The sequence below is a fragment of the Scophthalmus maximus genome, chromosome 14, assembly GCF_022379125.1.
Source record: "Scophthalmus maximus strain ysfricsl-2021 chromosome 14, ASM2237912v1, whole genome shotgun sequence".
Taxonomy (NCBI): Eukaryota; Metazoa; Chordata; class Actinopteri; order Pleuronectiformes; family Scophthalmidae; genus Scophthalmus; species Scophthalmus maximus.
In genome coordinates, this window is record NC_061528.1 from 18,329,335 (window position 1) to 18,345,367 (window position 16,033).

A 16,033-nucleotide genomic window follows, 5' to 3' on the forward strand; every position below is an offset into this window, starting at 1 on the left:
TTATATCTCCTCTTTTACAGCGTTCCCTAATCAGCTATAAATCAAAAATGGTCATGAGGTCCATACCCGAACTGCTGAATGATTCGTCCAGCCATATCTCCATTGCAGTTCCCCGGCACCTTAAAGAGGGTTCACCTTTGCCATCATCATCTTCAGATTCTGATGAAGACATTGATGAATTGCCATTCATTCCAATGCCACTTCACATGGAATTCTCTGGATCAAGGATATCACTGAATGACATCCAGAACAATGAGCAGGAAACAGGGAAGCAGAATGGAACAAGTAAATGCCTGGGATCGCCTGTTCAAGCACAGGAGGCAATGGAGTGTGACCCTAAAGAAATGGATAAAGAAGGAGTTGAAGTCACAGGAAAAGGCCGCCACCGGAAAAGGTCAACACAAGACAATGACAAGGGTTCCTCAGATGAAGAACCTCCTGCTGAATTGCCAAAAAAGTCAGAGCTGTCTAGAAAACCACTGCGAAGGGGTTCCAGTATGGAGTCAGACAAACCAGAGGGTGGACGACGCAGAGGAGAGCTTAGACGTGGGGGCTCAGCTGACAGCGCATTGCTGCTCCGGATTCCAGCTGAGGAAGGAGCTGGAGAGGGAAACCAAGATGATGACAGGAGAGTTCTGAAGAAAGCTGTATCTATGGAACTACCAAGGAGAAGCACCAGCCCAGGAACTGTCAAGATGAGTCAAGAAGACTATGCTCTAAAACTGGAGCTAATGAGGCAGCGACTGCTTCGTGGTGGCTCTGTGGACAAGAAAATGAGTGGACTGAGAGGGCCACTGCTGGAAACATTAGGAATGGGAGATGAAAAACGTGCAATGCCCTCAGATCGCTACTCTCGTACTGCTCGTTTAGGCCCACCACCACTTATAAGAGCTGCATCCAGCGATTCTCCAAGGGACGAAGTTCTCAAACCCCAAGTTTTGCGTAAAAGTTCTTCTTTCAGTCAAGGTGATTCGGAGCCTATAGCTTTACACCGCCGTTCTGGAGCTCCTCTTGAGATTCCCCTGGCACAGGTAGAAGAAAGAAGGCTAAAGGAAGCAATATCTATGTCAGCTTTAACTGAGCAAATCAAGCTAGACTCCCGCCCAGTGACTCCCAGGGAACCTTCACCAAAACCACCAACTCCAGAGTCTGTTGTGCAGGAGAGTCCTACCAAAACATTGAGTGAGGAATCATTAATGGAGAAGGAGATAAAGCCTGATGAGAGTATAAATGAAAAGATGGATGGGTTGACTACAGACAGTAATTTTGATGAAAGATCAAGCACAAGTGGTTTCTCGGAGAAGGACATGAGCATATCAGAAGATCCAATTGTTGAATCAGAGTATATGGGCCAGAAAATTCTTACACCTCCTCTTGTGGTCCACAGCTCTAAACTAGAAGGAAAAATGGAAGGAGAAGAAGTGAAAGAGGTACATGAAGAAAAAGAGTCTATGAAAGATGAAGAGGAAAGGATTGTCAGTGTTTGTGAATCAAAGACAAGAGAAAATGTCGAAGTTAGTGTAGAAAATGTAGATGAGGAAGTAGATAGGCCATCTAAATCTTCTGAGATGATCATAACCACAAGCTCAGTTATAGTGAGACCAACACAAGAATATTCCAATTCCCCAGCAAATGTCTTGTCAACTCATCTAACACCCTTGCCTGCTGCTCTAGTTGTTCTTCCAGATGGAAGGACTTCAGCATATGCCAGTATTATGCAGACAATCATGGTCCCTTCAGTTCAGCCTATTAATGATCCAACTTTAGGCCCCTCTACACCTGTTTTTGTTCCAGCCACGTTATCATCCACAGTATCAACTGAAACATTTCAGCCTTCATCTGCCCCTGCCAGCATATCTTCTGCTTTACCAGGTGTGCCAAAGCCAGCCACCATTTCAACCACTGAGCACCCTGCTGTATACTCAAGGGTGGCATCACCAGAAATGATGACAAAAGAACCCAGTCCACCAAAGACTACCACAAATTCCTCATCCCAACAAGAGCTTTCACCAGGTATGGAATTCGAGGACATTACCTCTGAAGAAGTCTTTGAGGCACGCTTTAAAAAACGTGAGTCCTCTCTCTCAAGAAGTCTAAAATTTTTATCCCGTTCTAAGAATGATGAAAAATCACAAGCAACTTCCTCAGACGCTACAGAACCAGGCGAGGAGATATACAGACCTGGGCCAATTGGTGCACCATTGGAATTAGCATCAAGGAGACTTGAAGAGAAGTCGAAGTCAGTCCAGGACCTTCGTGAAGCTCAAAAGGACCAAGGCTTCATGAGAAGACTCTCTATGCGCTTGAAGAGAACCCCATCAACTGAGCGCAAGGAGGAAATTACCAAAGAAGAAGACTCAGTTGCTTCAAGACGAAGGCTTTCTTGGACTCTTGGCCGACGAGGATCACATGAAAAGAAAGAAGTGGAGATGACACGCATGGATGGTGGTGGCGACACCTTGGTAGAACAAGAGGAAAAGGAGCTTAAGAAACCTAATGAATCACCAGTCTTGGCAATGCGAAGGAAGATTGAATCAACAGTGGCTGGGATCTCTACCAGAATTCGTAGCTACTCAGAGGAGAGGAGATCATCAGAGGAAAAGGAGCAAAAGAGGACACCCATTCTGTCCATGCTTCGTCGTTCAACATCAGAAAGCCGTGCGGTGAAGGTCGCCAGTGTTCCACAGAACCAGCTGGCATCTCAGGCCAGCAATGGCACTTCATCAGAATCTCTAGACTCCATGGCCAGCTTAAAGTCAGAAACATCAAAGGGTATGAGGCAATAACTTCACCCTAATTTGAACATTAGGGTTGAGTACTATTAATAATTAATTTATTGATGAATGATTTATGGAGGTGATTTTTTCTTTCTTATAAAGGTATGGAGGTTGAGCGCAGATCTCGCTGGGATAGATGGGGCCTGACCAGAGGGAAGCGAGACAAGACAGTATCCCAGCCTGACATACCAACAGCAATCTCCAGAGAAAACAGTTCCTTACGTTCACGCCAGTACTCCAAACTGGCCTCTGGTAAGTCACACGTGAAGAGGCCTGAGTTTGAGCAAGCAGCCAGCTAATTTACCTTATCTTAGCAGAAATACTGTGAACTGGGTCAACAGCTAACTTGACTTTTGGTGCTCTTGTTCTCACTGTGCAGTTTTCAAGGTTTCTGCAGGGACTGCGCCTGTGCTTATGAAATTGCCCCATACATAACACCTATAAAATCACAACGTGTTATTTCTATGCTATTTAGTCTTTCTGATTAATCGAATGAGATGAAAAATTAAATAATTTAAATTAGTCAGCCAGGCTGGTTGTTTACCCCAACAACCATTTCTTAATGCTAACCAGCAGCCGCCTGGACACATTTTTGGTCAGATTTTGGGCTCAGAAGGCATTAACCAAAATGCTAATATCCTAAAAGTTAAACTGTTGCTTTAGGTTACCCTTTTTAGTTGTTATATGCTATAGTCTAACAAACTGTGACAAGTATGATTTCATTGCTTCATCAATCTACATTTGATGATGATGTCAGACCTAGCTCAGAAGTTAAAGTATCAGTGTGGTTTAATTGGTCTCATGTCTTTGACTGCCAGATTTCGCTCCCGTATTCCACATCAAGCTGAGAGATCATGTCCTGCTGGAGGGGGATCCAGTCACACTCAGTTGTCTGCCAGCTGGCAGCCCCCACCCACAAATCACCTGGATGAAAGGTAGTGATCTCTGATGTAAATTAGAACTACCACTGACAGCATTACCTAAATATTGGTCTCACTGGTGGATGGTCTGAATCATTTCACTTGCTAGTAACAATAATTTACAGAATATTCTTATATCCATGAGTGCAGAGACATGAGACCTACACTGCGTCTCAGTACTTACTCACATATGGTACAACATAGGTTTCCTACAGTGCAAATTGATAGTGCCGGAGATATGATTAATAATTTAGATTTCTCAATATTCTAAAAACGGTCTTAACCAATAGTATGTGTGACCAAGTGTGTTTCTTAAATATCTATTAATCTTTTTTAAGAGTTAACCAGTTTTATCCTTTTCATTCATGACAAGTAAGAATTTAAATATTCATAATTTTATCTTTTGATAAAAGACCCTTTCTATGCATTTATGTTTCCTCAGATAAGAAGCCCCTGGAGATTGATGCCCGAATGAATATGATTGCCTGCCCTGATGGCCGGCAACTACTGATGATCATGCACACAACCAAAAAGGATGCAGGGGTTTATGAGTGTGTGGCTACAAATCCACTTGCCTCTATGACCAGCTCTTGCACAATATCCCTTGCTCGTAAGAACTGAGACATACCTCACTTTTATGTCAGTCTGTGAAAAGAAGTCCTATATACAATGTACTGTATGTGTGTGTGTGTGTGTGTGTGTGTGTGTGTGTGTGTGTGTGTGTGTGTATATATATAAATAATCTAACAGAGATTCTGGGTCCAAGGACAGATGATATAGTGTTCCAGGTCTTTTACTGTTTGAATACACTAGTTTATAAATGTTATTAATCCCCCTACACTATATGTTTTAACAGGCCTGCCTAATCGTCCTGGGACCCCTGAGATTCCTCAGAAGTACAACAACTCAGCCTTAGTACTGTGGAGGCCCTCAGACAACATGGCACCCTGCACATACTCTCTGGAGAGGAAAGTAGAGGGTCAGTGTTTACAAACAATATTTAAATTGTATTGCTTATTTTTGCATGTGTCCAGTCAGATCTCTCTTTTTTTCAATTATAAAATTGAACTTTTGAAAATAATATTTCACTGTAGCTTTTTTGTAGGGGTTGTATAGACGTAATTTCAATGGGGTCTTTATCTGCAAACTGTGGCTTGCCGATAGTATTTGAGTTTTACATAAAAGCTACAGAAAAAAAATCACCTTTGAGTTCCAACCAAAATGAACATGGCATCTGACATCATCTAATTTCTGAAATCATCTGCCAAAATTCTGCCAGCTCCCCAACCCTACATGGCACACAGTGTAATGCTAAAATGTCTACAACGTTGCTGGAAGTGATATGGATATACTGATCTTTTTTTTCCTCCCCAGGTGAGACCAACTGGCTGATCGTGGCAACAGGGGTGGCCGACTGTTACTACAATGTGGTCGACCTGCCTGTGGGGGGCTCCTACAGATTCAGGGTGGCCTGTGTCAACAAAGCTGGCCAGGGCCCCTACAGCAACCTCTCAGAAGTAGTGAGCCTGGATGCTTCAGGTATGTGTTATCTCACAAGCTCAAGGTTGCTCAATGTTTTTATTTTAGATAAGGCAGTCAAATATGTATTAGTCACAAATTGTAACTCCAGATTCTGAGTATATGTGTTGCCCTTCCCAAACAATCCATTTAGAAAGAGATACCTTACATATGTAAAGCCATTTGAATATAGTGTAATCTTTATATATCAGACCAAGTCTTTGAGGTGTATCCTTCTTTTCCTTGTCCTTCCATAGAATCGGCTAAATCTAGTGCAGCTGTGGTGGTCAAGACTGTCCCTGCGACTACTCCTCCTCCCCCTGTGGTCATGATGTCATCCATGAAAGTGCCTCCCATTAAACCAGCTCCTGGCAAGTCCACTACAGTGACGCTTGTCCAACCTGTCCCTCCCTCTCCTCCAGCTCCCACTCCATCTTTGGCTAAATCTGCTTCTCCGATGACCATCAAACCTACTGTTCAGGTTCAAGCTAGTCATCCTGCTGTCACTCCCTCTATTACTGTAGCCCCCTCTGAACAAGCTCCTGCTCAGACCACCACAAGTGTCCAAGCCACACCAGCAAAAGCCAAAACCACCCTTAGCATCAGTGTGAGCAAACCCCAAACGAGGTTGGCACCCCCCCCTGTTGTTCCACCCAAACCCAAGAGTCCTGTAAATGCAACCACCCCCAAAACTAACAAACCCCCATCTCCTGTACCGCCCCCTGCACCCGTTATGGGGAAACCCATTTCATCCGTGCCGATGTACGCGGCAACTGCAACTGCGCGTGCTACCCCGCCTTCTCAATCCAGTTCAATCCCGACAACCACCACCCGCTCAGTCACTCCTGTGATGGTCTCGCCAACTGTGGTCGTGGTGCAGAGCTTTACGCCTGTGCTGCAGGGAGGGGATAGCCGGAGTACCCCATCTGGACGGGTCACCCCAACAGGACGGGTCACACCCTCAGGACGCAGGACACCCATGGGCAAGCCTGGAGAGGGATCTCTGCGCCAGGGAGTTCCACAGAAACCTTACACCTTCATGGATGAGAAAGCAAGGTAATGATTGCTGATAGAGAGGGAGTTAAATATAAAAAGGCGTTTACGCACCTGAAATGTAAAGTTACTACATAGCCTAAAATGGGATCATGCATTTAATGCTTTCAAGTCTTCTAAAAGTCTTTGAGAGTGTAGTATTGCAAGAAGTCAAGCAAGCTAAAGGCAAGATTTACAAAATATATCTCCCTGAAAAATTAAGATAATCACTAAAGATGTTTTTACATTCACAGATTTTTATTTATTTATTAAATAATTAATAATTAAACCATCAAACGCATTTCATGCATGGCACAATAATGTAGGATATTATTTAAATCAAGAGCTGGGTGCTTGACTGTTTTTTAAAAATAGATTTTACCATCAGAGCTACATACCATCAGAGCTACATACCATCAGAGCTACAAAAAATATCTTCATTACATGAGACTTGACAATTATGTTCTCCTACTAACCTCTGGTCTGCTGCTCTCATGCTGTCTTCCTCTCTGTGAAAGACAAATGACAGACAACGAGAAACTACTTTTAGGTTACAAAATGAACTCTTCATATGTATTGGAATTCTGTCATTAAAAAGCGCTTGGAATAAAAAGTATTTAATTCAGAAATATTGTAAAATGCATAGATAACTATGGTAAAATGGCAATAAACGATTTACCCAAAGTAAAAAAAATTGACTCTATTAACTTAAACTGGGAGGAAACGCCGTTCCACACCGACTTTTACACCTTGAAAGGAGTTCCATGGCGTCCCCCCCATTTCCACCACTGCTTGTATGCAGGCCCGGATTCACACCCTAGGGTACCCCAGGGGGACTACTCTTGAAGTGCCCCCCCTCCTCTGACTTTACATGTAAAAAATTAATTTACAATCACATGAACACCATAGATTAACAAGAACATATAGCTCAAAAGTACAGGCTTATCGTACATACTACAGAAAAAATTAAGACCCAACCAAAACATGACAAATGGCCTTTACACTGATGCTCAAATCTCAATGCAACACGTCCTGCACCCAAATATATATACTATATATGGATAACCCGGCCGGGCTTGCTTGTATGTGATTGTATATTTATATCTATACATACTATCTAACTATACATGAATATCGTTGAATAGTCATTGATGCTCTGATTGCCTCTTGAATTTATAGCATTTCCTTATCACTCAGGGGTCGTTTTGGTGTTATCCGAGAGTGCCGAGAGAACGCCACAGGAAACCTCTTTATGGCCAAGATTGTTCCATATGAGGCAGACAGCAAGCAGGCAGTGCTGCAGGAATATGACATCCTCAAGTCCCTTCATCACGAGAGGATCATGGCTCTGCATGAAGCTTACGTCACACCACGCTACCTGGTGCTTATCTCGGAGTACTGCAGTGGAAAGGAGCTGCTCCACAGCGTCATAGACAGGTGACGCCAAACTGGTAGCTGTGCTTGTAGTGTTAAATTGGTTGCTTGTCCGATATGATTCGGCAGAAACACCACATCTACATTTATTTTGGCTCATCAGTGCCTTAAAATATTCTTCCTGGAGTCCTTTAACAAGCTCTTTTCTCTCAGGTTCCGTTACTCTGAGGATGACGTGGTGACCTATATCATACAGATCCTCCAGGGTCTGGACTACCTCCATACCCGACGCATCCTCCACCTTGACATCAAGCCAGAGAACATCATCGTCACCTACATGAATGTCATCAAACTCATAGACTTTGGCAGTGCTCAGAGTTACAACCCACTCTTCCTCAAGCAGTTCAGCCCTCCTATTGGGACACTGGAGTACATGTGTAAGTCCTGCTTCTCACAGACCCAAACATTCACGCCTGGTGTCCACACCACCTGAGAGTTTTCAAACCCCTTAAAAGGAGACGTTTGGAAATGCTGCTGAACCCATTTTAGTTTTGAAAAACTAAGTTGTTGCGTTCTGGTCTGGACAGCTAGAAACCTTTGGAAACCATGACGCATTCACCCACATTTGCTTTCTTTAAGGTTATGACAGGTTATACCAGAAATCTCTGGTCTTACCTTTGACCTTTGCTGTTTCCTCTTCATAGTGATTTCTGCAGCTAAGCAACCAACTGCAAATAGATAACCTACTCCCTTTTTACGCCAGCTGTGCATGACTAGTGTACATAAATGGCCATGTGATATGCACTTTCAGGTGTGTCAGTATGAATGGTGATTACTTCTGATACAAAGCTAAAAGGCCTATCTGGAAAGAGATCTAAATGGCTCAACATGCCCATTAACCTCAGAATAATGGAAAAAAACACAAACAAATTATTACACACAGACACAAATTTAAACAGTCACAAATAAAATGAATGTCCAAGTGCAATTTTGAAGTCCCTCAGGACAATGAATGTGTCAAATATTAAGTGATACTGCACTTTATTTCAGTCTTGCAGTATCACAGCAATGCAAGAAACCATTGTATAGAAATGTGTTTAATGGATGAACTTAATAATTGAAGATATTATGGTGAGGCACTCGAAAGTACGACAGTATAATTTTCGTCATACATATTGTTCAGGATATATTTATTATTTTCTGATTCACTGATATAAAATGAAATACTTAAAATACTGATCTCGTCATATCTGTTCTTGAACTGTTTTGTCAGTGGGCGTGCACAAGCTATGAAAACAGGACTATTATAAACTAAATCTAAAACGCCCATTTAATAAAGCTGCCACCAGTAGACACAAAAACAAAATCATAAATCATAAACTGTAGTTACAGTGTTGATTTTCAGATGAAATTAATTGTTGTGAAATGATGAAGCCTTTGCATGTTTCCATTTTTCTCCTTGCAGCTCCAGAGATGTTGAAAGGGGATGTGGTGGGCCCTCCGGCTGACATCTGGAGTGTAGGCGTACTGACTTTCCTCATGTGAGTCCTGCTTTCACAGCTTCCACTCAGCAGGTCCTCTTTAAATAAAATGTTAAATTGTTCCTCAGGAGAAATGAGCCTGCTGTATTTATATTGATTTTTGGTTTCTTCATTTTACAAGTAACCCAGTCAACCAGCTTGGGCTTTATTGTGCATTTTTGCCATGTTTGGAGAAAGCTACAGTGGTGTGTGACGTGTCATAACCTCTCCCTGATTGTCCAGGTTGAGTGGCAGGTCTCCTTTCATGGAAAACGATCCGCAGGAGACTGAAGCCAGGATCCAGGCAGCAAAGTTTGACCTCTCTAAACTCTACCAGAATGTGTCCCAAAGTGCCTCTCTGTTCCTTAAAAAGATCCTCTGTAGCTACCCTTGGTAAGCTGAGTCCTTTTGGAAATTTCGTTGTTGCACATAATTTCTGATTGATAAACATACAGAACTTTGCCTGAGATCTATGTTTACAAGAACAGAGCTGTGAATAGTCCAACAAGTCCTCCAACTCATACGACGAACTGGTAAAAATGACAAACGCCGATCGTTTCCTAAAATAGCGCCTCTACCGGTGACAGGAGGTAAGCCACAGATACTTTTTTCGCCTCAGAGCATAGCGGGCTTTAAACGCATTGTTGATGAGCTTGTAAAGGTCAGTGTGATGTTAGGGTTAGGGTGACATGGCAGAGAATCAGCACGATTACTTTACAGAATATAAGGAAAGACATTTAAATACACAAACTTGACAGACTTACCTGACGGTAGTGGCTGTGTACATGACTACAGCTAGAGGTCTGCGGCCTTTAAAACGACATCTTTCGTCATTTGAGTTGGAGAACAGGCTTGAATAGTCAGGTCCTCACTGTCTGGTCTCCAACAGGGCCCGTCCATCTATTAAGGACTGCTTCAACAACTCCTGGCTTCAAGATGCCTACCTGATGCGCCTTCGTAGGCAGACTCTCACCTTTACAACCACCCGTCTCAAGGAATTCTTGGCCGACCAGCAGCGCAGGCGAGAGGACGTTGCAACCAAGCACAAAGTCCTCCTCCGGTCATACAGGAGCTCCACACAAAACCCCACCAGCCCCATCACGCCAAATGTGCCAGCCTCACCCACCACGCCCGTCACACAGTGAAAACAAGCTTCCAAAAAAAAAACAGTGGTCGGGACTGTACAGGGTGGAAGATCCTCAAGAGTGAGACTTGACTTTTGGCCACGAGGTGCGATGGTCCCTTCAGGTCTGAGATGTTGAACTTGGTCAGAAGAAGAGAAAACTCATGAAACCAGCTGTGGCCGTGATCTACGGAGACATTCTTTTCCTTCTTTGGTTCTTAAAGAGAATTTAAAAGAGTGATTTATTGTCTAAGGAACTCTTACAAAGTTATCAGAGCCTGACGGCATTTTTTTATAGCATGTCTCTTGTTCAGACAAGGCCAGACGGTGTCCGCAAGTAGTACCTCAAGGTTTGTAACTTACATACATTTTGGATATTTCTTTCTTCTTCTCTTAGGATCAACTCTACACTGATTACAGGGGAAACATAATAATACATTGTAGAAACCCACCATGGAAATCTAGTGATGAATTACTGTTATGGAGTGTTGATGTTACACAACATTGTTTAATTGAAGTACAAGTCAAGTTAATGTTCGAAAACAAATACTTAGCAGACCTGCAAAACAAGGACAGCTGAAACAATGATGCCTTTTCCGTAGTAACACCTCAAACCTCTAAGTGTATTATAGTCTAATATTCAGATGCCAAATGACCACACGTTCAAACTATGATGTCTAATTCTCTGTCCTCGGGTAAAGACAACCGGAGGCTCTCCATAACCGAATCTATTACTTTAACTACATCAGTGTAATTTGTGCTACCTGAGTTTTTATATTGCTATAGCAACTAAAATGATGGTCAAGATTGTAGCAGCTCCAGATAGAAGGGATAGAGTTTATCAAACGTATATATTATTATATTGAGTTCTGAAGATGCGCTTGAGGGTTCTTTCCAAGGGCTATTACAAAAGAATTCTTTTACTCAGCACAAATTTCCTCCCTAATGTTGCATCAAGTGACTCCACGCAGTGCTGTCACTGTGTTGGCTCTTGGCAGATACTTGTTCCTTCACCACAAATAAGCTATCAAACACCTCATTGGCTTCCAATTCAACAACACTCTTCCACTCAGCACAGATTGATATTTACACATTTAAAATGAGGTTTTCAAGTTTGCTGAGTCATTTCGTCACTCCGTACTTTGACTGTACATAGAGAACTTTGTCTGAGTTCTGAGACCTTCATTAAATGTGAAATTATTTTGGGGGGTTAGTGGTAAACTGAGTAACTTTAAAACCCACTGGTGACAGAGGGGTGTGTCAAAGTGCCCTTAAAGAGTTAGCATTGGTTCGCATAAAAATATCCTCTCAAACTTTATAGAGAAAGGATGTTGATTAAGACATTGCTGGGTGTATTGGTTCTTATTTTAGCTCTATCGTTTAAACGCTAACAGCTAAGCTTCTGCTTTCTTTGGTTTAGGAATGGATTTAAATAGGTTATAAATAGCATTCAATTCTACACATATAATTGTTGATTTATTATTTATAAAAGTGTAATACACCTTTATGGTTTCCTCGACGCTTTCAAGGCACTGTAAACAGTGACCAAAAGATACACTCAATATCTGCAGCCTGTACAAAATATGATCAGAAATGTTAAAGTCTGAGACAATGCATACACCTCAAGGAAAAATAGAATACATTTGAAATGTTCTTCTTCCTTTAACAAAATATATTGAGGTACAGTATCTACCTCTTCATAAGTAAAATAACATGAATAAAAGTCAAGTGTAAATGAACAAACCATTTAATCAATCATAGATGAATCCCCCCCAAAAAAGTCTTACTCACACCAATGAAACAAAAAAAGAGACTTGTCCTCTTTAGGGACAATACTGAACTTTGCCATAAATTGACACTTGCTGTTTAAAAGTTAAACTGTATATTATCTATGTAGACATGTGCAAATGATTACTGACATAAGTAGACAACTTTTTCTCGTTGTTTTACATTATAGTCTGTTTTCAAATAAAATGTCAGTCTCACCTCTGAGAAATATCTACAGTAATATCCAACTTTTCCCTGAGGGTTGCTCATCCTATACACTAGTTGTGGAAGTCTGTCTTTGGGTATAATTAAGAACGATTTTTAAGAATTATTAGATTCATCCTCAAGATGTATTGTTTCTATTATATTGCTTTGCCTCTTGAGGGCAAGTTCAGTTTGAAGACCAGCATTTGAGACATTGGCACAAATGTCAGATGTTTTGATCATTTTACTGGTATCAACTACAGATCTGTACACTTACCACAGAACCTGTCAGTGTGTGACAGTTCTAATTAAGTTTTAAAGTAAATATCAAGGTATCCCTAGCAGACCCTGATGAGTCTTTTGGGGTGGTATGACACTGCATCTTCGACATCAAATTGTGAGCTAATTTCAATATGTGTACTGACTGACAGAGGTTGCTTGTAATTCTATGAAAGTATTTTACTAGTTCTATGTATTCTCATGCTATTGCTAGATACATACTGCATTTTTCTGCAGCTCTTTGTCCCTTTGGCTCAGTGGTTTATCTATGCAGAGTAGAAGTTAATCACAATGGGAGTTGCTTCAAACCTAAATGAAAAGATGAAAGATCAGCATGAGAACACAATGTTGCATAAAATCCTAAATGTCTGTGCAATATATTAGCTCTGTTCTTCAACCATGTAAAATGAAACTACGGCTGCTTGTACGCAGACAACGGGAGGTGTGTGTGTGTGTGTGTGTGGGGTAAAAAAGTTGTTGAAGGCTCCACATTTTGTATTAAAATCCTATGCCGTATTTTGTGGAATGTGTTGCAGTGCCTCGTGATGGATATTAGAATCATAGAGAAAATTCTTTGGTTAATGAATGACTAATACATTATTTTGATTATATGGATGTGGCTGCTTTGTGTGTGTTTCACAGTTTGTTTATTTATTGAGTGACTGTCTTTGTTACAGCTTCTGCTTTTTATTTTGTGAAATGTCTGAATCTGGCATGGAAAAGGCATGACAGCTGTGAAGGCTATGAAAAATAAAGGCAATATGACAAATGTATGAATACAATGTAGCCATTTGTATCAAGTGCCTAAAAACGGTAGTTGCTGAGAACTGTTATTGCTAAACTTACTGCTGTTCAAAAAAAAAAAAGATAGTTGAATGGACTGTGGTCAGTTCAGGCTACGCCACTACCTCTGAAATGACCCTGAAGTCCAACAATCATATACTTGTTTTCACCAGGGACGACTCACATTTCAATGTGCTCACTCTTCTATTTTAACAACCACCAACTAAACTATTAACTGCCCCAAGGATTCTCCAGAGTGTTTGATTTGAATCCTATATAAGGTTGTGCATCTTCTTGAAGATGCCTCCCAGATGCGTGTATGAGTATTTCCCAATATCCAAAGAAGGCCAAGGAATGTGTGGGTGATGATTTGTTTGCCGTAATCCCTGAACACCTACAAAGCCCATCCTGACTTTCGGATATAAAGCATGAAGCCTTTAAATGCTTGCTGACTTTGGATTGCAGCAGAAGCAGTGTGGATCTCCAAGAAGATCTCCAAGGTGAGAAATCTGAGCGTGAGACGCACTAAATTTTTTACGTTTGATACTTTTTTACTGGAGTGCTAACCAGCCTTGACTGCTGCAGATGTCCAAAGCAAAGGCTGCACCTCCTCCTGGGTGCACTCTGAACGTCAACGATCCTCAGGTCCAGGAGGCTGCAATCCGAATCCAGGCCTCGTATCGCGGACACAGGTACTGAAATCTCCAACGTCCGTTGGTATCATTGACACTCAAGTGCCTTTTGAGCAGTTTGAGGTTCGTCCATTTTTACCTTGCCTTTGAATGTGGCTATTCAGAACAATTTTTTTTATGTGATACTTATTCGGACAAGCTGGTTCATTTGAAGCAACATTTTTGTAAAGAAATCCTTGCATTTGTGTTTATATTTTAATATTACCACATATCCCACACAGGTCGCGTAAAGAGCTGCGAGAGAAAGGCCCTCCGAAGATCCTGCAGGAGCTCAAAGATGTGGTTCTTGTTGAGGGCAGTGCCGCAAAGCTGGATTGCAGAGTCAGTGCTTTCCCAGATCCTTTCATTGTCTGGTACAAGGATGGCAAAGAGCTGAAGGACGGTCCCAAGTACCGCTACGTGTTTGAAGACCCAGATATTGTGGCGCTCGTGGTTCGAGATGGGGTTCTGGCTGATCTGGGAAAATACACGGTGACCATTAAGAATCCTTTCGGACAGACGTCGGGATTTGCCTGTATTCTAGTGGAGGGTGTGTACAGACTGTTAACTTCAGCTGGCGTTTTTTCATTGCTGTGCTTTGTAGTGGGGCATGAATCTCAGTTTTCAAACCACTTTTAGGAATAGTTTAACATTTTCAGAAATATGGTTTTTATTACCTTCTGACAAAACCAGGCTAGTTGTTTCCCCGTTTCCTATCCTCATGCTAAACTGCTGGCTGTATATGCTACTGACTTATATTTACTGACATGACATATTAGAAGTATTCATCTCACCTAACTCTTGCCAAAAAAGCATATCAAAGTATTTCTACCATACTATACTATAACTCTACTATAAAACTATGACCTTAATTCCTGCACAATACAGTAAATACTTAAACATTCAAACTAGATGTATTGGAAAACACTAATGACCACAGTTAAAAATCTCGTCATACATGTCTGATGCCAAGGGTTCCTTCTTTTCCTATTCCTCTAGTGATTACCAGAGTCTCCTGTAAAACTTCTCTGAGGCATAACCCAGTAGTATTTAACGAATCATATGACTGACTGACTGACAGAGTACTTATGTCATGCTCTCCCAGTCCCTGCTAAGGTTTCAAAAGGCCCGGACAACATCAAGGCTAAGAGGGGGGCAACGGTTGTGCTCAAGGCGAAAATAAGCGGAGAACCTCCACCAGATGTTGCCTGGCTCAAAGATGGAGATGACATTGAAGAAGACGACAGGTGAGGCTCTATTGGAGGAATTCAGATCATGCATCAACATGTGTCTATATATCTTACACAGCCTTTTCACTATGTCTGCACGTGGAAATGCATTCTCCAGGAACACCACAGTTACTGTGAATTGATGCAAATAGTTAAATGATAGTTAAATACAGAAAGTGCTGTACGTCACTGTGTAAGTCGGACTGGTAACAGAAGGAGACACCTATTTAGTCACTTTGAATTGAAAATTGATTTTCTTAGGAGGCCATTAACAGAACAGTGGTGATAATGAATGTGCTGCGGTTGTCTTTCAGGGTGTTCTTTGACGTAGGAGACACCAACACGATCCTGACCATCAAAAATGCAAAGTTGTCTGATGCCGCAAAGTATGAGGTGTTTGTGGAGAACAATCTAGGCACAGACCAGTCTTTTGCTCGTGTGGACATCCTCTAATGCGGCCTCATAACTATGAGCCTATGTTCTCTTACAGTGCAATCCGGTGGACAATATACTGCATCAACCATCTGTTCAAAGCTGTACATAACCTAACCCCTGCTCATAATAAAACAATAAAGATATTTTTTTTCCTGATGACTTTTTTTGGGTGACTTTTTAATTATCCAATGTTGATGACATGACAAAGCATTTTGTATTGTGAGTGTGAGCGCAAACAAATGTTTTTGATAAGTGATCAAATGTACTGTAGAGATGAAATATACAGTACTTTGCCATGATAACGAATGCAAATAACATGCTATGGTTATTAAAGAGGGTAAAAGTGAGGGACTGGTTAATCTCATTGATGTAATATTTAATTTGTACAGTTTCACATGTTC

General features: G+C 41.5%; 2 protein-coding genes across 4 annotated transcripts in view; both read left to right on the forward strand.

Moving 5' to 3' along the window:
• spegb (striated muscle enriched protein kinase b) overlaps window positions 1-13,287 on the forward strand; it is a 34,869-nt gene extending 21,582 nt beyond the window's left edge. For all 3 annotated transcript variants that reach the window (XM_035603892.2, XM_035603893.2, XM_035603896.2), the window contains 12 exons: window positions 21-2,772; window positions 2,880-3,029; window positions 3,596-3,712; window positions 4,140-4,307; window positions 4,554-4,676; window positions 5,072-5,236; window positions 5,473-6,271; window positions 7,445-7,684; window positions 7,835-8,058; window positions 9,087-9,162; window positions 9,385-9,534; window positions 10,031-13,287. In XM_035603892.2, coding sequence (XP_035459785.2) covers window positions 21-2,772; window positions 2,880-3,029; window positions 3,596-3,712; window positions 4,140-4,307; window positions 4,554-4,676; window positions 5,072-5,236; window positions 5,473-6,271; window positions 7,445-7,684; window positions 7,835-8,058; window positions 9,087-9,162; window positions 9,385-9,534; window positions 10,031-10,286 — 5,220 coding nt within the window. In that variant the 3' untranslated portion in view covers window positions 10,287-13,287. The remainder of the gene's footprint in view (window positions 1-20; window positions 2,773-2,879; window positions 3,030-3,595; window positions 3,713-4,139; window positions 4,308-4,553; window positions 4,677-5,071; window positions 5,237-5,472; window positions 6,272-7,444; window positions 7,685-7,834; window positions 8,059-9,086; window positions 9,163-9,384; window positions 9,535-10,030) is intronic.
• Window positions 13,288-13,672: 385 nt separating this feature from the next.
• Window positions 13,673-15,788, forward strand: LOC118282630 (SPEG neighbor protein). The gene is made up of 5 exons (XM_035603897.2): window positions 13,673-13,797; window positions 13,883-13,989; window positions 14,211-14,518; window positions 15,074-15,215; window positions 15,512-15,788. The coding sequence occupies exons 2-5, from the start codon at window positions 13,883-13,885 to the stop codon at window positions 15,648-15,650; spliced, it is 696 nt and encodes a 231-aa protein (XP_035459790.2). The 5' UTR covers window positions 13,673-13,797; the 3' UTR covers window positions 15,651-15,788.
• Window positions 15,789-16,033: the final 245 nt, after the last annotated feature.

Excerpts from the sequence above, each read along its gene's own strand:
- LOC118282630 (XM_035603897.2), top strand. The coding sequence starts at position 13,883 with ATGTCCAAAGCAAAGGCTGCACCTCCTCCTGGGTGCACTCTGAACGTC. Across the intron at positions 13,990-14,210 it reads GCCTCGTATCGCGGACACAG|GTCGCGTAAAGAGCTGCGAG; the intron begins GTACTGAAATCT and ends TATCCCACACAG. Across the intron at positions 14,519-15,073 it reads TGCCTGTATTCTAGTGGAGG|TCCCTGCTAAGGTTTCAAAA; the intron begins GTGTGTACAGAC and ends ATGCTCTCCCAG.